This window comes from Trachypithecus francoisi, unplaced genomic scaffold, assembly GCF_009764315.1.
Source record: "Trachypithecus francoisi isolate TF-2019V2 unplaced genomic scaffold, Tfra_2.0 Lachesis_group10, whole genome shotgun sequence".
In the NCBI taxonomy this organism is placed as follows: domain Eukaryota; kingdom Metazoa; phylum Chordata; class Mammalia; order Primates; family Cercopithecidae; genus Trachypithecus; species Trachypithecus francoisi.
The window spans coordinates 61,701,061-61,727,977 of NW_022681455.1; the positions used below are offsets into that span (position 1 = coordinate 61,701,061).

Sequence of the window (26,917 nt, forward strand, 5' to 3'; positions counted from 1 at the left end):
AAAAAAATTCTCTAAGATTCACAATGGCTGCTCTGAGATATGTGTAATAAAAATGCATGTAATTAATAAGATGATAAGAAAACCAGGATTTTAAAAGTCAGTACATAAATGTCAATATACAAAACAGCAGTCATTTATGGGCTTAGTAGGTGAATAGAGACTTAAAATGTGCAAAATAAAAAATACAGTTTGTTAATTAATATTTAACTATTTTATTAAAGTGAAATTTATATAACAAAATTTAGCCATTTTGCACTGTGAAATTCAGTGGCATTTGGTATTTCACAATATTGTACAACCATCACCTCTATCGAGGTTCCAAAATATTTTTATAACCTTCCAAAAATATACTTTGTTCATTAAACAGTTACTTAAGCAAGAATATTTTAAAACTTCTTAGCCACTGTAATCCAGAAAAATGGTACCACTGTGTATAAAAATAAGCAGTTACTTAAGTAATAATATTTTAAAACTTATTGGCCACTGTAATCCAGAAAAATGGTACCATTATGTCCAAAAATTCAGAAGGGGAAAATTTCATATGGTTTTTGAAATCTTATAAATGTTCTCCGTTGGCAAGCATTATAGCTTTTGTTTGTTTATTTATCTGCAATAAAATTTGAAAGCAGCTCTAAGTGGAGAGAAGAATCAATTTGATTCTCTTGAATAAAGTAGAGGGATATATATTATACATTTGATCTCATTCCATTTCATTGCAAGAATCACACATATCCTTAAGAAGTCCTTGAGTAGTAGCCTCCAAAGGATAGAGTTTTTTACCTTTACCTTAGGGAAAGCAGAGCATGCACTGCTGGGATATAAGAAGAAAACATTGAAACTTTTATTTCTCATACTTTAAAATTTTTATTTGAGGCATTGCTATGTTTTGACTAGCAATAACCCAAATAAAAATCTAAAAGTATGAGAAATAGAAGTTGAATATTGTTACAATGGCAATTAAATTTCAACATGAGTTTCAACCAAAAAACTCATGTTGAAATTTAATTGCCATTGTAACAATATTAAGAGGTGTGACTATTAAGTGATGTTTAGGCCATAAGGGTTCCATCCTCCTAAGTGTATTAATCAATACCACTGTCAAGGTTCATCATCTCAAGAATGAGTTCCTTATGAAAGGAAGAGTTTTTCACCCCTACTTTGCCTTCTCTTTGCCCTTCTGCCATGAGATAATGTAGCAAGAAGACCCTTGCCAGATGCTAGCCCCTTGATATTGGACTTCCTAGCCTCCAGAACCATGAGCCAATACATTTGTATTCATTAAAAAAAAATAACACATCTGTGGTAGTCGGTTATAACATCATAAATAGACTAAGGTATAATTTTTAAACGTTTACAATGTAACAGTAGAGTAATACATTTATGTGTTTTTAAAACCAAAACAAGTCATAGGAGAACATGAATAAGGAATTTAGGAATCACTGGATGTCTAGTATCTGTCATGTTGTTTCATGTTGATACCTCTTAAGCATTTTGAATCAGCTCCATCACAAGGTCTATTTTTAGAAATTTCCATACAGACTGTATATAGGCTGATGTGCTTTTGTGAAGGACAAAGCAACTTTGTCAGTTCATCCATCACTAATAATCCTGATACTCAAAATCCTCCTGTAGGTTGTCCAATGCCCTTTGGCATAGTCATAATTACACATGCAATTTTACTGATTATATGAGGTTGGAAAACTTAATCATTTCAATTTGCTATGGCTGATTAATTCTGCTATGGTCTATGGTATTGAAAACAGAAGAGTTCTCAGAAGATTTCTGGCTGCTAAGAGCTTTCTTGCCTGTAGCTGTCTTCCTCAAAGCAACAGCTTGGGGAATATAAATTTTCTACTACTGCAACCACTCTGCAGGTCACCCATCTGTAACCATTCTCCAGCTAGAACAACAGTTAGAGTTAACACACTTTTAGGTTACTTTTTGTGAGTGTAAACTTATAACTGGATGAGGAAAAGCAAGTAAAACTACTTTGTAATTTTTGCTAAGGATCAATGGGTTATATAATCTAGGTCTAGAGTAAATTTTAACTACTGTTAATTTCCAGAGAAGGCTTTCCCATAATCATTCCCATTAGTCCAATGCTGATTTGAAATATTTTCTATTCTCAGCATTTTTCTTTCTGATAACTCTTATGTTGGCATCATTTTTGGCCTTGTAGTTCTGTAATCCCAGAATCTTTGTTTATTTGTTTGTTTGTTTTTGTTTTGAGATGGAGTCTCACTCTGTCCCAGGCCGGAATTCAGTGGAGCGATCTCCGCTCACTGCAACCTCCACCTCCCAGGTCCTGGTTCAAGCAATTCTCCTGCTACAGCCTCTGAAGTAGCTGGGATTACAGGCACACACCACCATGCCCGGCTAATTTTTTTATTTTTAGTAGAGACTGGGTTTCACCATGTTGGCCAGGCTGGTCTTGAACTCCTAACCTCATGATCTGCCCGCCACAGCCTCCCAAAGTGCTGTGATTACAGTCATGAGCCATCGTGCCCAGCCCTAGACTCATTTAATAGCTCCTTCATTTCTCTCTCTGATCTGTTTGAGCCATTAGTGTGCCTAGGAGAAAGACAGCACATTCAGAGACTTACATTGAAAAGTCTAGTTCTTTATACTTCTGCTTTAGGATTTGTGCACAGAATTAGAATGATCTTCTTCTTTATCTTTTACAAAGTCTCTCAAAAAAGGAATACATGATTGGGAGTAGGATAACTGCATTTGTCACTTAAATTAAAATTCTGTTTTCATGCCTGCTGATGAACATACACTTTGTCAGCTGATGGTTATTTCTCTTCGATGTTTTTCACATAATATTTATTTCCAATATCTGACATTTATACCAACTAAGGTAGTCCCAAATAAATGTCATCAAGAATACAGTACTGCTAAGAGTGTGTAGAATATGGATTGCTACACAGTGACTACTGGATTAGCAGTTAAATTACATTGTGTGATACCTACAAAGCAACATTATTCAGGGTAACTTTTGTTCTTGTGCTACATATTTAAAGACATGTGATTCATCAGGAAATATAATAAACATAATAATAAACACATATCAACACATTTCAAAGATGGTGGCATTCCAGCTACTACAAGTAGGAAAGTTATAGAGCAGTGCTCCCCAAACTTTTTTGACACCAGCGACCAGATTTGTGGAATACAATTTTTCCACAGACAGGGTGAGGAGGAACAGTTTTGGAATGAAACTGTTCCACCTGAGATCGGGCATTAGATTCTCATAAGGAGCTGCAACCTACATCTCTTGTATGCACAGTTCACAATAGGGTTTGGACTCCTATTAGAATCTAAGACATTAGCATTAATTGGCATTTGTATCTCAATATCATTTATATTCTAAACATCTAACCTAAAGAAAGTTTAATTTGCTTTTTAAAAATATCTCATTTATAATTGTGTTCCCAGAAGGAAGGGTATCTGTCGATGCTATGGAGCTAGAAAAGACAGTGATTGAGAAAACACAGTGGAATCTGAAGCTTCTATATATTATAATTAACCAAGTGGGCTTGGGAAGAGGAGATCAAAGTATAAAAGAGCGAAAGAATGATAGTATGTACAACGTCGCATACTTTTTAAAATTTTTTTATTTTTTTTATTTTTTTATGGGACAGAGTCTCACTCTGTTGCCCAGGCTGGAGTTCAGTGGCATGATCTCGACTCACTGCAACCTCCACCTCCCAGGTTCAAGCGACCTGCCCCAGCCTCCTGAGTAGCTGGGATTACAGAGGTGCACCACAATGCCCAGCTAATTTTTGCATTTTTTGGAGAGATGGAGTTTCACCATGTTGGCCAGGCTAGTCTCGAACTCCTGACCTCAGGTGATCCACCCGCCTTGGCCTGACAAAGTGCTGGGATTACAGGTGTGTGCCACCATGCCCAGCCTAATGCCAGATATTTTTTGCTCCAAAGATTCAGGTTTGGAAGCATGTAGAAAATTGTAATTTCATAATTTAAAACATATGGTATACAAGATATTTTATGAGCAAGTATATTAAACCTTAGTTCTTATCAAAATGAAAATGAGATTTACAATTACATTAATAAAAATTGTAATAGACTATTGGTGTAGATTATACATTTTGTACACCATTTGATTACCTAGCTCTATGCTTTCTATAATATCTGATTTATTTAAGACCTTGTTACAACACTCAAAATTTTTTACAAGTCTATGCCTTCTAATATCAAAGAACGTGGACTTTAGAACTACTTAGATTTTTTTGTTGAGTCAGATTAGGACCCAATTGTTTAAGGCATAACTAAGTAAAAAAAAAAAGGTTAATTACTTACATTTGAAAAGTTATCATATGTCAAACACTGAGCAAAGTATAGGTCACATACTTGGGTTCTTAGTGTTCATAAAACCATATGAACTTGTTCTGCTGCTTCTACAGGTTGAAGAATTCAACGATTATTCTTAAAAAAAAACATTTCAGCAAGTCTTACTAAATTAGAAAATAGAAATCTTTAAAACAGACTGCAGAAATTTGATTCTGTTAAACAGATACTATCAAAAACTAAAAAGCAGATTTGAACAACTTAGACTACAAACTATGAATAGGAATTGATAGCCCAGGCTGCCTACTCTGGAGTCCACAGTCACAGTCACTGTGCCATTGTGTATTTTTTTATACACATTTTGATTTTTAATATTTGAGTAAATGCTGGCATTTAGGAAGTTAGAGGCTAGCACTTAATATAGCAAATATTTTAATATTGCTAACAATCAAATTGCTTATAGTAATGCGTTACTTATGTCTTCTAATATTATTAGAAGTATTATAATTTCTAATATATTGTTAGAGTTGTGTTTCATTATAAAATTATATTTTATTTTGTTATTTGGGATTAATTTGACTACAGAAAATAAGCAATTCATCTTTGGTTTATTTTGCAAAACTCCACTTTTTGTGTGAACATAGTATCTCTTATAAAAAGATTCCAAAGTGATACTTTATTATCTAGTTATTTTTAAAGCTATATTTTGGGAATATTTTGCTGAAATCTAAAATTATAATAAAATAGAGCCCAAAAGAAGTACTTTAGGTCAGCTTCACTGTCACCCGGGTGTCAAATGATAAATTTCTAGATTCTTCCATTGGACATAGATCTAAGAAGTAATATGATTAGTTAGACTGAGAATAAGGAATAAATGAAAAACGATAAAACCATGGCTTTGAGTTTAGAGCACTGATAGTAGCAATTTTATAGCAAATAAGAGGAAAAGTAAAAAGAAAATGCATTCTTTTTCTGAAATATTACAGAGGAGCTAAATGGTAGATAATTTTTTTTTGTACTGTAATATGTCATCCAAAGAAAACTACTTTAGAAAAAAAAATAAAAGATAAGAGCTAAGGTTATACATTTGAATATGATCTGTATAAAGCTGGATAGATCAGCTTAAAATTACAATTTTAAATAAGGCATAGTAGCATAAGAAGAATTTCTAGGTTATTTAAATTTACATTTTTTTTTTTTTTCTTCTACGATGTTGGATTGGAGGCTTTTAGAGCATCTCATCCACTTGGAAAGAGTAAGATAATGCACAGAGACTAATACTGTGAGAATATATAGAAGGTATATGGGAATTCACTAGAAACACAAAGGACACTTCAGATTTTAGACAAGAGAAGGTGGGCAATCAGCATACATGGAGGCATTCGACCAAGAAAAGTAGGAGCCCCAGTACCTGAGAGGGGCAGAGTCCCCCTGCGCTGCCCCTCTTCCCATGCAGAGAACTTGGCGCAGCAGCACTGTCTCTGCTCCACACTCTGACAAATTCCAAGGCACTTGGAACACCTATTCTTCTAGATTAGGAGTTTAGACCCCTCGTTTGCTGTGTAGAGAACTTGACGCAGTGGCAGTTTTCATGCTGCAAGCCTGGGCATATCTCCTGGCTTTTGGTGCACCTGCTAACCTGGATTAGGAGCTTGAGTTGCCCCTCCCTTCCCATGCAAAGACCTTGTTGCAGCAGTATTTTCTCCACTCCTTGCCTGGGCAGAGTTTTTCCAGGCATATGGCACATTGGCTCCGCTGGTTTTGGAACTTAAGCTGCCCCAGCCCTCCCATGCAGAGGAGTTGGTGAAGTGGTGCTCTTTCACTCCACACTTAGATATATCTCCAAGCATTTGAAACAACTACACTTCTAGGTTTGGAGTCCAGGTTACCGCTTTCTTCCCATGCAGAGAACTTAGAGGAGTGGAGGTTTCTCTACTCCATGCTCGGGCACAATTCTGGGTGCTGAATGGCTGCCCCCAGACTCCTTGTTGGAGCTGGTGCTTGCACCTGCCTTTGAGATACCTGTAGGTGGATCTGCCTGATCCAGCTCCAGGCAGCTTTGTCCCCTACTCTGGGACTGAGCATAGAGACCATTCCACAGGGCATAGCACAGACCAGCCCATTGCCTGAGGAAACTGAGCTTCTCATGGTTAACAAAGATCATTCATATACCCATCTCTTTCAGTCATTGTTGTCTCCTATCTGTAAACACCACCTATTTGTCTGGAGGTGGAACTGCACAACCTAATAGAAAATCTGCTGACAAGAGTGCTCAGACCTGAGGAACAAGATAAACTTGCTGAGACCTCTGCCATCACAGCCCCATGTGTGGCAGCAAGTCTGCTCACACTCCCAGTACATCACTACTACAACTAGGATTTGAGAAAGTCACCACACAAGGCTATCTATAACCAAGGAACTTATACTGAATCTTTGCCATTGAAAGCATCCAGAACCAAAGCCAAAGAACCCTGCACAACATACATTATAATCACATCCTCAAAGATTTGACACATTAAGAAAAAAATAAAAAATAAGCAGAGACAGATTTTCTAGATGAGAAGAAAACAGATAAACAATTCTGGACCTATGAAAACAAACAAACAAACAAAGAAACAGTATTACAAGCCCTCAAATATTACACTAACTCTTCAGCAATGGATCCTAACCAAAATTAAATTTTTGAAATACTAGATAAAAATTCAAAATAGTGATTTTAAAGAAACTCAGTGAGATCCAAGAGAAAGTTAAAACTAACACAAATAAATCAGAAAAAGAATGACTCAGAATATGAAATAAAAATCCACTGAAACGACAGCTTTTTCTAAAAAAAAAAACCTTTAGGAGAAAAAAAATCATTGAAGGAATTACAAAATATAGTTGAAAACCTTAACAACAGACTAGACCAAGCAGAAGAAAGAATTTCAGATCTTGAAGACAGATCCTTTGAATTAAATCAGTCAGACAAAAATAAAGAAGAATATTAAAATATAGACACTGGATTCAAAAAATATGTGATTATGTAAAGTGTTCGATCTTATGAGTCATAGGTATTCCTGAGGGGAAAAAAGAGTAAAAAATTATTGGTCTTTTTATTTGAGGGAATGATTGAGGAAATCTACCTTAGTCTTGCTAAGTATTTCAATATCCAGACACAAGAAACTCAGAGAACTCCAGGAAGAGGCATTGCAAGATGGATTTCACCAAGACATATAGTTATCAGATAATCCAAAGTCAACATGAAGGAAAAAAAAAATACTAAAAACAGCATGAGAAAAGTGTCTAATCACCTCTAAAGAACATCTCATCAGATGAAGTGTATTTCTCAATTGATACCACAGAATACCAAGGATCATCGAAGACTACTAGAACAGCTGCATACTCACAAATTTAAAAACCTAAAGAAAATGGATACATTCCTGGAAATACACAACCCTATAAACCAGAAGAGACTGTGGCCCTATGTTCAGTCTTCTTAAAGGAAAAAAAAAAACTATCAGACATGTATTTTGTATACTGCTAAATAAGGCTTAATACATGAAGGAGAAATAGTCTTTTTCAGACAAACAAATGCTAAGGAAATTCATCACTACTAGACTGGTCCCACAAGAAATCCTCAAAGGAGTTCAAACATAGAGATAAAAGGGTGATACTTGCCATCAGAAAAACACGCAGAAGTATGTAACTCACAGGTCTTATAAAACAAATATAGAATCAAGACTTCAAAGCAACTAGGTAACAATTAACACTATGACAGGAACAGACTCACATATCAATATTAACCTTGAACATAAATGTACCAAGTGTTCACTTAAAAGATAGAGATTGGTTTAATGGAAAACAGCAACAACAACAACAAAACAAAAAAAAAAACAAAAATAGGGTTCAACCAAACGCTGCTTTCAAGAAACGCACTTAGCTGATAAAGACATTTTCAGACTGAAGATACAGGTATCTCATGCCAATGGAAACCAAAAGAGAACAAGAATAGCTACACTTACATCAGACAGAACAGACTTTATACCAAAAACAGAAAAAAAAAAAAAAAGGAGGTCATCAGATAATGATGGGTTCAATTCAATAAAAAGAAAGTAAAACAATTCTAAATATATATCCACTCATCACCAGAGCACCCAGATTCATAAAACAAATGCTACTAGACATGAGAAAAGAGATAGACAGTAATACAATACTAGTGAGGTACTTCAATACCACTAACAGCACTAGATAGATCACTGAAATAAAACAAAGAGACACTAAACTTAAACTGGACTCCATACCAATGAACCTAACAGATATCTACAGAATATGTTACCCAATAATCACCGAATATATATTCTTCTCACGAGTGCATAAAACATTCTCCAAAAGATACCATATTTTAGGCCAACAAACAAGTCTCAATGAATTTGGAAAAATTAAAATCACATCAAATATCTTTCTTAACCTTAGTGGAATAAAAGTAGAAATCATTTCCAAAAGGAACTCTGAAAACTATACAAATACAAGGAAATTAAACAATCTGTTCCTGAATGATCTTTGGGTACATGATGAAATTAATTTGGAAATTAAAACATATCTTGAAAAAATGAAAATGGAAACACAACATACCCAGACTTCTGGGATACAGCAAAAACAGTGCCAAGAGGGTATTTTTATTGTGTTAAATGCTTACATCAAAAAGATACAAAGTTCAAAAATTAACAACATATCATCACACCTCTATAAATGAGACTATTATAAATGGCTATACATTCACAACTTAGAAAATCTAAAGGAAATGAATAATTTCCTGAAAACATACAACTTCCCAATATTGAACCAGGAAGAAACAGAAGTCTTAAACAGACCAATATAAAGCAGTGAAACAGAATTAGTAATTTAAACACATCTCTGAAAAACCCAGTCTGAAATTCTTATGTAACCAAAACAGAGAAAAACCCAGAGTCAGATTCACAGCTGAATGCCACCAGACATACAAAGAGAATTTGGACTGATCCTACTGAAACTATTCCAAAAAGTTGAATAGGAGGGATTCCTCCTAACTCATTCTATGAAGCCAGTGTCAGCCTGATACTGTTGCCAGACAAGTATGCAACAAAAAAGAAAACTACAAGCCGATATAACTGATGAATATAGACACAAAAATCTTCAACAAAATACTAGTAAACCAAATTCGGTAGTACATTATAAAAATTACACCAAAATCAAGTGGGTTTTATCCCAGTTACAGAAAGAGAGTTCAACATATGCAAATCAATACATGTAATTTGCTACATAAACATTTGATAAAAAGCATCTAATGAAATTCAGAATCCCTTTATGATAAAAACTCTCAACAACTAAGCCTGAAGTAAGATATCTCAAAAGTATAAAAGCCATGTATCGCAAAGCCATAGCCAACATCATACTGAATGGAAAAAAGTTAAAAACAGTCCCCCTCAGATACTGGAGCAAGACAAGGATTCCTACTTTCACCACTACTATTCAACATAATAATGGAAGTCCTTGCCAGATCAATCAGGCAAGAGAAAGAAATAAAAGACATCCATCCCTGGATCGGGTGAAGGTACTGGTGTTGGGAGACTCAGGTGTTGGGAAATCTTCATTAGTCCATCTTCTATGCCAAAATCAAGTACTGGGAAATCCATCATGGACTGTGGGCTGCTCAGTGGATGTCAGAGTTCATGATTACAAAGAAGGAACCCCAGAAGAGAAGACCTACTACATAGAATTATGGGATGTTGGAGGCTCTGTGGGCAGTGCCAGCAGCGTGAAAAGCACAAGAGCAGTATTCTACAACTCTGTGAATGGTATTATTTTCGTACACGACTTAACAAATAAGAAGTCCTCCCAAAACTTGCGTCGTTGGTCATTGGAAGCTCTCAACAGGGATTTGGTGCCCACTGGGGTCTTGGTAACAAATGGGGATTATGATCGAGAACAGTTTGCTGATAACCAAATACCGCTGTTGGTAATAGGGACTAAACTGGACCAGATTCATGAAACAAAGCTCCATGAAGTTTTAACTAGGACTGCTTTCCTGGCTGAGGATTTCAATCCAGAAGAAATTAATTTGGACTGCACAAATCCACGGTACTTAGCTGCAGGTTCTTCCAATGCTGTCAAACTCAGTAGGTTTTTTGATAAGGTCATAGAGAAGAGATACTTTTTAAGAGAAGGTAATCAGATTCCAGGCTTTCCTGATCGGAAAAGATTTGGGGCAGGAACATTAAAGAGCCTTCATTATGACTGAGTTACGCTCATCGTTTGGAAGAGTGAGCAAGCAGTGGCAGTTTTTCACAGCTTTCCTCTTGCTGTGTTCAATTATTACCATCACAGCCTTTTAACGAAATCATCTTAAATGCTACCCTTCAGCCTCACCCTTTAATGGAAAAATGAAAGGAAGTGACAACACAGGAGGTCCAAACTTTGTCCCTGTTCTCTGTGTTCCTTACCTTTCTGTCACTGTGTATAGATTATGTAAAAGCCTTGTGGAAATATGAGATGATGTCAAAATGATGCAGTAAATGAGCAATGACAGTGTAAAAAAAAAAAAAAAAAAAAAAAGACATCCAAACAGGAAACAAGGAAGTCAAATTAGCTCTGTTTACTGACTGTTGATCTTATACTTAGGAAACCCTAAAGATTACTCCTGAAGACTCCTAGATTTGATAAATGATATCAGTAAAGTTACAGGATAAAAAATCAACATACAAAAGTCAGTAGCATTTCTATACATCAATAACAAACAAGTTGAGAATCAAATAAAGACCTCAGTTCCATTCATAAAACCTATAAAAACCTATGGAAAATATTCTATGAATACATTTAACCAAGGAGGTGAGAGATCTCTACAAGAAAATGTACAAAAACACTGATGAAAGAAATTATAGATGACACAATCAAATTGAAAAACACCTCTTGCTCATGGATTGGAAGAAATCCCAAAGCAATCTATAGATTCAATGTAATTCCTGTCAAAATTCCATTATCGATTTTCATGGAATTGAAATTTTCAAGAAAGTCCTGAAATTCTTATGGAACCAAGACAGAGCCTAAATAGCAAAAGCTATTCTAAACAAAAAGAAGAAAGCTTGAGAAAACACATACACATACACACACACACACACACGGAATACTATTCAGCCAGAAAAATAAAGAAATCATGTCTTTTGCAGCAGCATGGATGGAACGGGAGGACATTATCCTAAGCAAGATCATTCATAAACAGAAGGTCAAATACTACATGTTCTCACTTGTAAGCTAGAGCTAAATAATGTATACACAAGGGCATAGGGAGTGGAATAATAGACACTGGGAACTCACAACAGTGGGAGGGTGAGGGAGGTGAGGGATGAGAAATTGCCTAATGGGCACAATATACATTATTCAGGTGATTATTACACCCAAGGCCCAGACTTCAGTACAGTATAATATGTCCATGTAATAAAGCTGCACTTATAACCTTTAAATCTATAAAAAATAAAAAAATAAATTTATAGTTCATTTGTGTATAATGCACTTTGTGAATCTATAAGTTAATACAAATTTTATAAAAGTACATTCAAACCCATATCAAAATAATCACTTACACTGAGACTTGTTCTATTTGAAATTCTTCTCTAGCAAATCATTAGCAAATTATTAAATATTTTTTTGACTCCAAACAGATATAAGAGTATATTCTATCATAATACATGTATACACTGACCCTGAAAATTCTTTAGGTATTCAACATTTCATATTTGTTATTTTATGTGAAAATTTTGTTTCCCAATTTGCTTTAAAGTCAAATTCCATATAATTATTTTGAAACTTCTTGGATTCTAGATTTACTTTATGGCAATATTTAAAGCCTGCAGCAGTAGAAAAACTGAACTCCAAATGATTAAAACATTAACTTTCCATTTAACGTAAGTTTGTAGGCATCTACTCATTTTCAGTCTGAGACTTTTATTTGAATAAGGATTTTGCTTTTTTAAGCATTAGATGGACATAAAATATGAATGGGAATGGAACTGTGGCAGAATTCGAGCCATAATGCCTTATAGCCTGGTTTCAGATACCTTAGATATAAGATTATTTCCTCAAATTTAAGGTGTGCTGATTTATCAAGCATAGCTGTGACATTTTTATAATCACATCTATAAGTTTTAAATAACCTTTCATGTTTTAAAGGACAAGGATGATTATATATCTCCAACTTGTCTTTAATTTTAGTTGAAAACAGAACCTTATTAAAATTGGAGCAGTATACATGTAAAATCACTACAAACTGAGTGTCCTTTTATTCAGCACAGAATACATCTTAGATGAAGTTCACAATAAAACATTCTTACATGAACTTTTCTCTTGTTATGAATTATATGTAAGTGTAGAAATAGTCCTGAAAATGTTCTCATGAAACAGACAGTTTTAAAATAACAATAACAAATCAAAGTCAAAAAATTTTCTGAATTTAAAAATACAAAGCATCAGTGTTTTTTTTGTTTTGTTTTGTTTCGTTTTAACAGATGTGATGCTCCCTGATTAAGTTTTATAGGGAGAAAGAAAATTTTAATAGCTTCACTTTGGCCTTAGGCTCATTTATATCCCTTCTTTGAGACATGGTAGATGGATCTTCACATATACATATAGACCCCAAACTAATATCTGATTTATAAAATAAAAAATTCTTAGGGTGACATTGAAGGTACTCTATTACCTGTCTTCAATGTATTTTTCTACCCTTACCTGTTCTTATTCACATTTCAAACATGGCTGAAAGTCTGTTTTCTAAGATATACTCTGTTATGACCTGATGTTTTTGTCTGTAAGGAATGTGCTTCCTTATCATCCCCCAATCGAGGAGTCCTTCTCCAACCTGAAAAGTTAGCCCTGTTGATTTCTCCCTGTCAGGAAAATTGACTAATTTTCTTCACTGCTCCCACATGTCTTGTCCATACTTCGATTATAACACTTACTGCACTGCCTTGGAATTATCTCTTACCATAACTTTCTTTATGAAAAGACTAAATATTTTGTGGCAAAAGACTCATGCATTTTTTATTTCCAGCATATTGAGGAGTGGTGCATTAAATACACAAGAATATTTTGACTGTGTGAGTGAATAATAGAAAATTTCATTTTGGTAGAAAAACTATGCTATAATGTTTAATTTGTATTATTTAAAATGTATGTATCCCCTTAACCAATGGTTTTATCCCAATACCCTAACTGAGAAAGAATGAATATCATACGTCTCTATCAATCAGTAAATAAGTGGGTTTTATGTCTTCTCACTCCACCTGTTTTGTTCCTTCTTTTACTGCACAGCTACATCTACAAAAGACTAACTTCTTAACATGTTAAACACAGACATGCCTCATCTAGTACACACAAGTTATTTGTTGAGTGTCAGTCTTGTGCTTTGTTCTTTGCTCCAAGAGTTCATTGATAGGCATCCTGGGAGAAAAAAAAAAAACCTTTGGAAGCCTGGATATTCTTGCATTTACCTCACTAGCCACTATACTCTCCTCTAAATAAGTTAAAACTTCTGTATCTTGGATAAAAAGCAGACTAATACAACTTGATTACAATGCAGGGGTAAATGACAATATCAAAATATAAGAAGATTATTGGATTTTGTCAGTAAAATTGAAATCTATCACAATTGGGGTACTACTGCTTGGATAGACTGGAACTTGGATGTTTGGTTTCTTTTGAATAGAGACATGACTAGACTCCACTCTACAAAGGAGTTTATGAAATCCTCTCTTAGTAGCAAATTGAGGAAACAGAACTTGTATCCAGTCCATGCTACAATTATTGTACCTATAGAAATCCAGCAGTGGAATTACTTTTCTCCTTTTAATTTAAGGACAAAAACCCAGTTTTATCATTCCCTCCAGTGCAGTTTGGGGTGAGAAAAAGTCAGTACACATCACATCTCTTTTGACAACAGATTTCTTTTCTTTCATCAACATCCAGCTACGAGAATAATGGGAGATGGAGCTAAAGTCTACTTTTGTTGTATTAAATAAGGAGTCTACCCTTTGGGCAAAGAGTAATCAATTTGGATGGGGAGAAAAGATAAAACTCTATCACCAATGATACTAGAAAATTAGTCTTGGCTGGGTGCGGTGGCTCACGCCTATAATCCCAGCACTTTGAGAGGCCGAGGCCAGCAGATCACGAGGTCAGGAGATCAAGACCATCCTGGCTAACACGGTGAAACCCCATCTCTACTAAAAAATACAAAAAAAAAGTTAGCTGGGCGTGGTGGTGGGCACCAGTAGTACCGGCTACTCAGGAGGCTGAGGCAAGAGAATGACATGAACCTGGGAGGTGGAGCTTGCAGTGAGCCGAGATCACCCCACTGCACCCCAGTCTGGGTGACTGAGTGAGACTCCATCTCAAAAAAAAAAACAAAAGAAAGAAAGAAAAGAGAAGGGAAGGAAGGGGAGGGGAGGAGAGGGATCTTAAGTTGTAATGAGATAATGGGTAGCTATCAAGAGATACAGGATTTGGGGCTAGGTGATACTTGTTTCAAACAAGACATTCCTTTTGACTCATCTGATTATTGTAGAGTGAAATCAGCTCATGGATTTCGTGACATGATACACTACTTATCACTTAGTCTATTTTTACAAAGTCCAACTAATAACTTATTTTTAGGCATTTGTAAATATAACTTTATTTACATAATTTTACTTGAAAGTAATTCTGTAGTAAATTTGCCTACTGTTCTAATGAAAATAATATGTCCATATAAAACAACTTGTATAAGCAAAATCATCCTATTTTTAGGCAAATAAAACTAATAATTTAATTACACTTATGCTCTTATTTCAAGGTGTAATCAGTTGTACTATAAGCACAGAATTAACATTGAGAGGTTAAAAATGAACTAGAAGTTCTACAAATATTTCTAAAGATAAAGATAAAAATATATTTAAAATCAAAATAAAGGAGGATTTAATCATGTAATAATCCACAAATGATTGCAGGAATTCACTTTTTCTGAATTATTTTTAATAAGAACAGTCAAGAGAAAATATTAACAATTAGCAAAGAGTAAAACCTTCAAAAGAAATTTTGAAAATAAAAACTAACAGTTCACTTTATAAAATGAATAGCATCTAACAAGACAACATGTTACCGCTTATTACTACCATGGAAAACACCCATATATATTAATGCCCAAATAGTCAAAAATGGTCAAAATTGTCTGATTACAATATTTAAACTTTTGTACAATATTTGAGGCAAAAAAAATGTTTTTAGCACAGAAATGGACTATACATTTTCCTGGATTTACCTTTGCTATACTAATCCTACATTTGTGTACTGTTATTAAAGTTTCCAATTATGTTTTTAAAATATATTTTACACTTGTTAGAGTGCTGAGTACAAACTTTCTAAACAAGGATAGTTTGGTACAGCCCACAGTCCCTTCTTCCTTCTCACCCGAAATGGTTCTACAGTTTTTTGATCTTCCCCCATCAGCATCTGTACTTTTCCACTCTCCCTTTTCCACTTTCCTTTACAACTTCTGCATGCCATACAGATTCTCCTCTCTTTGACACTCCAGGCTGGTGAGGATTTTCAGATATTGTCTTGTATATAGAGTGACCAGCTATCCAGGCTTAACTAATATGTTCCTGGTTTTAGCTCTGTAAGTTCTGTGTCCCAGAAACTCCTCAGTCCTAGACACACCAGGAGGGTTGGTCAACATCATAGCTTCTGATGTAATGCTGCTATAGAGTAGAAATGGCATCAAGCTAGGTTAAGGCAGAAAGAGAGAGAGTGAGTCTGAGGAAGTCGGCTTCTACCCAGTCCCCTTTTCTTTAGGTTGCTATGAGAAATGACATGAGTTGAGATATTTCTCATGGTCATGGCAAAGGAAGTTGAGAACCAAGGGCCGGTGTGCCCTCCCAGAGGCTTTGGATGCACCAAGGAGACCTATAAACAGAATCTTTTGTGCAGGACAGTCTTGAATATTCATCAGTGGATCAAAACTGTCTTTAATTGCAGCCTGTCAGTTGAAAGTGATGAACAGGTCAAGTTCAAAGTGCATTCACAAGGCCAAGAGAGAGGGCTGACATTCATCCAGCCACGGATGCTTCAGTGGGAACCCTATAAAGTCAGAGGCTGGCTCAGATAACTGGTAAGATGAGACATACTGAAAGAGGCTGGTGGTACCAGTGAGGAATTGAGAACACTTTTGAACCTAGCCATTGTCTCCAACTCTCTGATGTAACTTTCTAGGAGAAGGAGCAGGAAGGAAGGAGGAGAGCATGGTTTTTGATAACTTTTACTAAGAAATTGCTTTAAATGACAAAGAAGTAACTGAACATTTTTCTGTCACATTTTTCTACCATCAGTGAATTCGGGGGTTTCCTAACTCTACTTGAATTCAGTTAGAACTATTTGCACAAGTGGGTTGAGACCTAACAACTTAAAGCCATTGCAATATTCTCCAGAAAATTGGAAACTCAAGTCTCAGGAGAGATTTATGTGGAGAAGTGAGGGATAAAAGACATTTACTTTCTCAATCAAGTGTAGAGAATCAGACTGTTTGAAGATTAATCCTGAATCCTGATTATCAGTTAGAATTTACTTATAACTTTTCTTTCCCTGAGAAACTGAGTCGGTTTATCTACGTTTGATTCACCAACTGTAAACAATGTATATAATATCTATGCCCTCATAAGCTTTTTGTGAAGATTATCAGATAATGCATATTTGAAGTATACATTAAGCGCTCAGCAAAAATGGTATTAATGTTGTTATGATTAGTATTATTTTATTTATTTATTTGTTTGTTTGTTTATTTATTTATTTATTTTTTGAGATGGAGTCTCACTCTGTGGCCAGGCTGGAGTGCAGTGGCATGATCTTGGCTCATTGCAACCTCTGCCTCCCGGGTTTAAGTGATTCTCCTGCCTCAGCCTCCCGAGTAGCTGGGACTACAGGTGCATGCTACCATGCCCACCTAATTTTTGTATGTTTAGTAGAGATGGAGTTTTACCATGTTGGCCAGGATGGTTTCTGTTTATTGACTTTGTGATTCGCCTGCCTCGGCCTCTCGAAGTGGTGGGATTACAGGCGTGAGTCACCACACCTGGCCGATGAATATTATTTTAAATTCTTCAAGGGCTAAAGAACAAATAGAAAAGATAAGCACAGATAGGACGTAATATATAGATGTATAAAATATCACTTTTCCACATATAATATGATTTATAGATAACATATGAACACGTAAAAATTGCCTTTTGGGGGAGAAAAAGAGAAATGTCAGTCGAAGGTATAAAGTTTCAATTGAATAGGAGAAAATATTTTTAGTGATCTGCACAGCAAAGTGACTATATTTAATAATAATGAATGAATGATAGTGTTGTATATTTCAAAATTATTAAAAGAGTGGATTTTAAATGTTTTTACCACAAAGAAATGATAAGTATCTGAGGTGTTATACATGTTAATTAGCTGATTTAATCATTCCATAATTTATACATGTAACTAAACATATTGTACTCCATAGACCATATAAAATTAATAGCCAATTAAAAATTAAAATATAATTTTAAAAATGACTTTATAATGGTTGTCATGATTGACTGCTGAAAAAAAATAATGAACAACCTCACTTAAGAAGTTGCAGAAGGTAAAAGCTAACTACTATATTTTTCTGCACTATTCACTCATTAGGGACTCTATTCACTGATTACCTGCACAGTCATCTGCTAGAGTATGATCTTAAGTCACGGAGTCCCTGAAAACCCAACTTGGAGCAAATATCAGTTGCTTGTTATGTTTCTCTGAAGAGCAACATGAGAGTGATGTAATAGGAAACTGGGGCTTATTCTTTTGCCTCTGTTGACGGTAAGAAATGATTAATTTCTGTAAAAAATTCATCCTTTCTTTTTTTTGTTGTATTTCTTGCTTTCTCTATACAGAGAAGAGCACATATATGCAGATGGTTCCAAAATTATTTATGATGTATTTTTACATCATGTTTGAGAATGTAAACACACACACACATACACACACTCACAACCATGGTGCTCACCCCTCATCGATAGGAAAGTGTTTAAAATTTATTTGGTATTTGGGTCCTTTTCTTTACAATAGTGATTATACTGTTTTATACACCACTATGTTATTGTCTTGAAAGAAAACAAGCATTTATAGTGTATTGATTTTAGCAAATTTATCTCTAGTTTACTTTAGGTTTGCTCTAATTTTGAAATGGAGTTTATTTCATAAAATACTCTGTGGAATGGCAAGTTGGAAATACATTCCCCGTGCAAGTGTATTAATAAAGTTAATGAAAGTAACTTGCTATAAAACCAAACTTTCTGAATGGGAATTATGAACACAATATAAAACAGGATCCTGGATTGCTTATCATGGTAATTCTTTAACAAACCTTTAGTGCTTCTTTTATTTTGAAAAAATATAAATATTTAATTTAATGTTAAATATTACCACAGGAATAAATGCAAAAGCAATAAAGTTAAATTTTAAGGAACTATCTTTATGGGAGTATCAGTCTGTTTTCACTGTGCTATAAAAGAACTACTTGAGAGTGGGTATTTTATGAAGAAAAGAAGTTTAACTCACTAACTGTTCTATAAGCTTAACAGGAAGCATGACTGGGAGGACTGAGGAAACTTACAATCATGACAGAAGGCAAAAGGGAAGCAAGCACCTTCTTCATATTGTGGCTGGAGAGAGAGACAGGGCAAGGGGCGATGTGCCACACACTTTTAAATCATGAGATCTCATGAGAACTCACTCACTATCATAAAAACAGCAAGGGGCAAGTCCTCATGATCCAATCACCTCCCACCAGGCCCTTTCCACAACACTAAAAATTCCAACTGGAGTTGAGATTTTGGTGGGAACATAGAGCCAAACCATATTATTCCAACCCTGGCCCCTCCCAAATCTCATGTCCTGACATTTCAAAATACAATCAAGCCATTCCAACAGTCCCCCAATCTTAACTTATTCCAGTATAAACTCAAAAGTCCAAATCCAAAGTCTCATTAGACAAGACAAATCCCTTCCACCTGCCCTTTACCTTTATGAGCCTATAAAATCAAAAACAAGTTAGTTACTTCCAAGATACAATGGGGATACACAAATTGGGTAAATCCTCCCAACTTGAAAGGGAGAAACTGGCCAAAACAAAGGCCCATGCAAGTCCAAAACCCAGTTAGGCAGTCATTAAATATTAAAGGACCAAAATAATGTCCTCTGACTCTATGTCTCACATCCAGGGCACACCAATGCAAGAGGTAATCTCCCAAGGCCTTGAGAAGCTCCTCTCCTGTGGCTCTGCAGGGTACAGCCCCGCTGACTGCTTTCATGGTCTGGCATTGAGGGCCTGAGGCTTTTCCAGGCACACTGTGCAAGCTGTTGGTGGATCTACCATTCTAGGGTGTGGAGGATGATGGCCCTGTTCTCACAGTTCCACTAGGCAATGGCTCAGTGCAGACACTATGTGGGGACTCCAACCACAAATTTCCCTTCTGCACTGCCCTAGTAGAGGTTCTCCATGAGGGCTCTGCTTTGCAGCTGACTTCTGCCTAGAAATCCAGGCATTTCCAAACATCTTCTGAAATCTAGGCAGGAGTTCCAAAACCTCAGTTCTTGGATTCTGTGCATCTGCTGGCCCAACACCATGTGGAAGTGCCAAGGCTTGGGGCTTGCACCCTTTGAAGCCACAGACTGAGATGTATGTTTGCCCTTTTTAGCTGTGGCTGAAGCTGAAGCAGCTGTGATGCAGAGTGCCATGTCTCGTGGCAGCACAGGGCAATGGGGCCCTGGGTCCAGCCCACAAAACCAATTTTCCTTTAGGCCTCCAGGCCTGTGATGGGAGGGATTGCCATGAATGTCTCTGAAATGCCCTGGAGGCATTTTTCCTATTGTGTTGGCTATTAACATTTTGCCTGTCTTTATTTATGCAAATTGATACAGCAGGCTTAAATTTCTCCCCAGGAAATGGGGTTTTCTTTTCTACTCCATTGTCAGGCTGCATATTTTCCAAAGTTTTATGCACTGTTTCCTTTGTTGTTGTTGTTATTTTTTTAGACATAGTTTTGCATTTGTTACCCAGGCTGGAGTGAAATAGTGTGATCTTGGCTCAATGCAACCTCTGGCTCCTGGGTTCAAGTGATTCTCCTGCCTTAGTATCCCAAGTAGCTGGGATTACAGGCATGCACCACCATGCCCAGCTAATTTTGTATTTTAATAGAGACATGGTATCTCCATGTTGGTCAGGCTAGTCTCAAACTGCTGACCTCAGGCATTCTACCTACCTCAGTCTCCCAAAGTGCTGGGATTATAGGTGTGAGCCACCATGCCTGGTCCTTCCTTCCTTTTAAATATAAATTCAAATTTCAGATGATCTCTTTTTTCACACATATGAGCATATACTTTTAGAAACAGCCAGGTCCAATCTTAAATGGTTTGCTGCTTAGAAATTTCTTCTGCCAGATACCCTGAATCATTTCTCTCAGGCTCAAAGTTCCACAGATCTCTAGGGCAGGGGAAAAATGGCATCAGTCTCTTTGCTGAAGCACAGCAATAATAACCTTTGATCCGGTTCCCAGTAACTTCCTCATCTCTAGCTGAGAACACCTCAGCTTCGACTTCATTGTCCATATCACTGATTTGTTTTTCTAAGACCACCAGAGCGGGCACAAAAGAACCAGCCAGTATGCAAGGGTAGGAGCAAAACTGCAAATTTATTTTTGGTCACCTAGCTTCAGGGAAGAAGGTGGGTAGGGAGAGGTCTGTCAGCCTCCGGCAAAGGAGGCCAAGAGAGTCGCCCTGTGGAGCTCTCCCAGGGAGTTCCTAATGCAGTCCCGACAGGAGTGGGGGGCTGGGAAGTCCGCAGCTTTTCTAGGAGTGGGAGGGCAATAGGCGGGGCACGGGCGTGTGTGGGGGGGCATTCCGTAGGTGCGACCAGGTAAATCTTGGTCTCCTCAGATTGACGTCACCTGGTGCATGCCCGGTTGGTCTGCACCTTCCCGGGGGCGGCTGCATTTTCACGCGCGGGAAAAGTTCGTGATGAAGAACCCGGAAGTGCGCCATCTTACCTCAGTTCGTCTAAACAATCACTATCAGCATTTTGGTCAAAGCCATGACACAAATCTCTAGGAAGTTACAAGCTTATCTGCCTTTTTCTGTCTCCTTCTGAACCCTCCAAATTGTTCCAGCTTCTGCCTGTTCCCCAATTCCAAAGTCACTTTCACATTTTCAGTATCTTTATAGCAGTGCCCTATTCTTTTGGTACCAATTTTCTATATTAGTCTATTTTCACACTGCAATAAAGAACTAACTAGGCTGGGTAACTTATGAAGAAAACAGTTTCATTGAATTGCAGTTCCTCAGGCATAACAGGAAGCATGATTGGGAGGACTCAGAAAACTTACAATCATGCTACAAGGCAAAGGTGAAGCAAGCACCTTCACATGGTGGCAGGAGAGAAGGAAAGAGTGAGGGAGGAAGTGCCACACACTTTTAAACTATCAGATCTCATGAGAACTTACTATCACCAGAACAGCATGAAGGAAATCTGACCCCATGATCCAGTCACCTCCCACCAGGTCCCTCCTCCAATTCTAAGGATTACAACTTGAGATGAGATTCTGGTAGGGACACAGAGCCAAAAATCTATATCAATAGGTATATTTCAGATTTAATACATTCTGAAAATATTTAGTACCATACCTTCAGCTTGTCTTCATTGAACTGTTGGCACTCTATTTTCAAGTAATTAGGGCCAAAAAATATTAGCTAGGTTACAGGAAAAAATGAAATCCCATTTTTTTTTTTTTGTAAAAAATATTTGTATCACCTTCATTCTTAAGAATTCAAATGTAGTCTAACATAAAACCAAGAATACTAGAAAGGCAAAAGGTAGAAGGTATACACTCCCCTCTCTCATCATCTCCTCCCCAATCCTAGTAACTTAAGGTAACATTAAGTTTTATATGTGTGTTTGCCTGCCTGCTTTCCTTTCTTCTTCTTTTTCTTTTTTTTTTTTTTTTCTTTTCTCCATTTCCTTCCTCCTTCCCACCCTTCTCTTCTCTTTTCCTCTTTTCTTTTCTTTCTTTCTTTCCTTTTCCTTTTCTTCTTATCAGATGGAGCCTTGCTCAGTCAACCAGGCTGGAGTGCCGTGGTGCAATCTCAGCTCACTGCAAACTCTGCCTCCCAGGCTTAAGTGATTCTCTTGCCTCAGCCTCTCCTGAGTAGCTGGGACTACAGTCACATGTCATCATGCCCAGATAATTCTTTGTATTTTTAGTAGAGATGGGGTTTCACCATATTTGCCAGGATGGTCTCAAACTCCTGACCTCAGGGGATTCACGTGCCTCAACCTCCCAAAGTGCTGGGATTACAGGCACGAACCACTGCACCGGCCCCTCCCCACCCCTCTCTTCCCCTCCCCTCCCCTGCCCTGCCCTGCTCTTCCCTTCCCTTGTCCCTTCTCTTCTCTTCTCTCTTCTCTCTTCTCTCCTTCCTTCCTTCCTTCCTCCTTCCTTCCTTCCTTCCTTCCTTTTTTCCTTCCTTCTTTCCTTTTCTCTCTAATTCTCTCTCTCTTTCTTTTTCTTTCTTCTTCTTTCTTTCCTTTTCCTTTTCTTCTTATCAGATGGAGCCTTGCTCAGTCAACCAGGCTGGAGTGCCGTGGTGCAATCTCAGCTCACTGCAAACTCTGCCTCCCAGGCTTAAGTGATTCTCTTGCCTCAGCCTCTCCTGAGTAGCTGGGACTACAGTCACATGTCATCATGCCCAGATAATTCTTTGTATTTTTAGTAGAGATGGGGTTTCACCATATTTGCCAGGATGGTCTCAAACTCCTGACCTCAGGGGATTCACGTGCCTCAACCTCCCAAAGTGCTGGGATTACAGGCACGAACCACTGCACCGGCCCCTCCCCACCCCTCTCTTCCCCTCCCCTCCCCTGCCCTGCCCTGCTCTTCCCTTCCCTTGTCCCTTCTCTTCTCTCTTCTCTTCTCTCTTCTCTCTTCTCTCTTCTCTCCTTCCTTCCTTCCTTCCTTCCTTCCTTCCTTTTTTCCTTCCTTCTTTCCTTTTCTCTCTAATTCTCTCTCTCTTTCTTTTTCTTTCTTCTTTCTTCTTTCTTGCCTTTCTTTATTGCTTTTTTCTTGCCTTTCTTTTCTTTTCTCTTCTCTTTTCTTTTCCTTCCTTCCTTCCTTCCTTCCTTCTTCCTTCCTTCCTCCTTCCCTTCCCTTCGCTTCCCTTCCCTTCTCTTCTTTTCTCTTTCTCTCTCCTTTATTCTTTCTTTCTCTATTTTTTTATATTTTTTATGAAAATATATCCAACAAACCGAGCACAGTGGCTCATGCCTGTAGTCCCAGAACTTTGGGAGGCTGAGGCGAGTGGATCAAAAGTTCAGGAGTTTGAGACCAGCCTGACCAACATGGTGAAAGTCTGTCTCTACTAATAATACAAAAAGTAGATGGGCATAGTGATGGGTGCCTATAATCCCAGGTCCTCAGGAGGCTGAGGCAGGAGAATCACTTGAATCTGAGAGGTGGAGGTTGCAGTGAGCTGAGATCAAGCCATTGCACTCCAGCCTGGGTGACAGAGTGAGACTCCATCTCAAAAGAAAAAAAAAATATATATATATATATATATGTGTGTGTGTGTGTGTGTGTGTGTGTATAAGTGTGTGTGTGTGTATATATATATATCCCCAACAAATTGTTCACTGTGCCCTTCCACTGAGAAACAAATATGAGATGATTTCACATATAAACTTAAAGTCAAATGTATTTATTATTTTCTAAGTCTAATACATACTTAACACGTAATCCTCTCAACAGAATTTGAGTATTTTATTATTTTGTGACAATAATTTGTTATTTCTCACCTTAAAGGATGCTGAGGAGTGCAAAAGAATAATTTGTTTGGCCAGGAGCGTAATCCCAGCACTTTGGGAGGCCGAGGCGGGCGGATCACGAGGTCAGGAGATCGAGACCATCCTGGCTAACAAGGTGAAACCCCGTCTCTACTACAAATACAACAAATTAGCCAGGCGTGGTGGCAGGTGCCTATAGTCTCAGGTACTTGGGAGGCTGAGGCAGGAGAATGGCATGACCCCAGGAGGCAGAGCTTGCAGTGAGCTGAGATGGTGCCACTGCATTCCAGCCTGGGCAACAGAGCGAGACTCCGTCTCAAACAAACAAACAAACAAACAAACTATATATATATATATAGTTTATAGTGAAAAAGCATAGGTTCAGTACAGTCAGTAAAAGAAAAACTGAAAAGAAGTTAATTATTTTAAGTCTACAGATCATTCAAAGTTCTGAAGACAAATCAAATACGATAGTTGGAAATTTTATCTGTGATGATATCAGTGGGGTTATCACTTTATATTCACATGAGCTATATAGTTTTTTACTCTACAATCAAATGAAGGTAATTTTTTTTCCTTTTTCTGTAAGTTTTTATAACTGAATTTAATTTTTAATTGACATGTACTAATTGTACATATTTATTATGTACTATTGATGTTTTATTGTATATAATATATAGTGATCACATCAGGGTAATTAGCATGTTCATCATCTCATACATTTATTACATCTTTGTATTGGGATATTTTAATATTCTCCTCTAGCTAGTTGAAACTATATAAGATATTACTGCTAATTATAGTCACTCTGCAGTGCTACAGAATGCTAAAACTTTTTCCTCTTTTCTAGCTGTAATTTTGTATATCTCTCTCCATCTTCTCTTTCCCCATACCCTTTCCAGCTTCTAGTAGTATTCTTTGTTCTATTTTTTACTTTTATGATATCTATTTGTTTTGTTTGCATCCATATATGTATGAGAACATGAGATAGATAACTTTGTTTCTGGCTTATTACACTTAACATAATGTCCTCCAGTTCTTTCCATATTGACACAAATAACAAAATTTCATTATTTTGTATGGCTAAATAGTATTTAATTGTTTATATATACCATATTGTCTTTATTCATTCATCTGTTGTTGGATACCTAGGTTGATTTCATATCTTGGCTGTTGTGGATAGTGCTGCAATAAACATGGGGTACAGATAATGTCTTTGATAGACTGATTTTTTTTACTTTTGGTAAATGCCTAAAGTGGGATTGCTGGATCATGTGTTAGTTCGAGTCATAGTTTTTTGAGGAACCTCCATCTTTTTCTCCATAGTGACTACACTGCTTTACATTTCTGCCAAGGGTGTATGAGCTTCCCCTTGCCATCCTTGCCATCATTTGTTTTTTTTGTATGTGTGTTTTTGATAGTAGCCACCCTAACTGGGGTGAGATAATACCTTACTGTGATTTTGATTGGCATTTCCCATATGATAAATTGTATTATTTGATGAGTAAATTATCAGTTGAAACATTCTAATATTCCCAATATTAACGTTAAATAAAATTTAAATTAACATAGAAGATTGAAAAATGACAAAATAGCTATGTATGAAACTTTTCTGTTTGATTCATGTATTTCAATATATTTCAGAATAATCATGAGTAGAGATATTTAAAAGTATTCTGCTGTAAATTCACATTAAAATTCTGCAAAGTATTTCTTTATTAAAAATAAAACAGAATACTTTGAGAAATTCCCTTTTTTAAATAGAAAATATAAAAACCATGAAGATAATAAAAGTGATTTTTAATATTGCCTTCATGTGTATATTTAGCAAGAGGAATACTCACACAAGATGGACGGGGTGATGAAACTGAATTCTATTTTATGAGAAATTTAAAATGGTTGAATCAGAGTCTGATGGTATGCTTTAGTCCTTCTGAAAAGTCTATTACTTTTCTGGTCTTTAAAGAAAATTACTGGCAAGGAATTCTTTATATAGGGGTCACCCTATAAAAGAATGAACCATTTCCCTTAAATGTGTCCCTGGTCATATCAGAAAGTTTTATTACCACTTCAGGGTAGCTCTCTGATAAATTGATAAAGACATATTTAACTGAATTTGCAACCACAATATGAGCACTTTGGTGATAAAGTTACCAAAGTAAAGCTTTCTTATGATGTGCTTTGGAGTTTGAGGAAAATCAATTTTCCATGAACCACCTGAATGAGCAAAGCCTTGACTGTTAGATCATCCCTTATCACAAAAAGGGCAGGCTGTTTATAATCATATCTTGTACCCTGCCATTATTCATGTCTGTGAAGGCAGCAGGAGATCATGAGACACTCGTGGGGCCACGGCAAGGAAAAGTCTACATATCTTACATTGATGATGGTGGCAGGAAAAGTGTTGCCAATTGTGTACGAATGGAGCTAGATCCTGTTGCTTCCTTGAGTCACCTAATGCCTTGTTTACTGCACTCTAAGCCAGTGCCAGGTAGTCACTTTCATGTTAAGACAAAATAGATCTAATTCTGTAGGTAGAAAATAAGAACCTACATTACTTTTTTATCATACTTATATGACAACTACATAGCGTAATGGGACAGCAACTAAACAAGGTGTGCCTCATTCTGTTATTACAGGTCTAAATCATTTCTTTTTAGGTTTGTAGATGTTCTGCAGATACCACATGAACTGTGTGTTCTTATGTAAATGAGTATTTAG

At 36.7% G+C, this 26,917-nt stretch overlaps 2 protein-coding genes across 3 annotated transcripts in view; one reads left to right on the forward strand and one right to left on the reverse strand.

Moving 5' to 3' along the window:
- EYS (eyes shut homolog) overlaps nucleotides 1-26,917 on the reverse strand; it is a 2,089,174-nt gene that overhangs the window by 1,062,813 nt on the left and 999,444 nt on the right. The gene's annotated exons all lie outside the window — the stretch shown is intronic.
- Nucleotides 2,915-10,881, forward strand: LOC117088277 (rab-like protein 3). Its single transcript, XM_033219469.1, has 2 exons — nucleotides 2,915-2,991; nucleotides 9,841-10,881. Exons 1-2 carry the CDS (start codon nucleotides 2,915-2,917, stop codon nucleotides 10,565-10,567), a joined length of 804 nt encoding a protein of 267 aa, XP_033075360.1. The 3' UTR covers nucleotides 10,568-10,881.

What these genes read in the sequence shown, in the direction of transcription:
- LOC117088277 (XM_033219469.1), top strand. Translation starts at nt 2,915, where the DNA reads ATGGATTGCTACACAGTGACTACTGGATTAGCAGTTAAATTACATTGT. An exon ending in ACAAAGCAACATTATTCAGG is followed by an intron (nt 2,992 to 9,840) that starts GTAACTTTTGTT and finishes CAATCAGGCAAG; the next exon opens with AGAAAGAAATAAAAGACATC.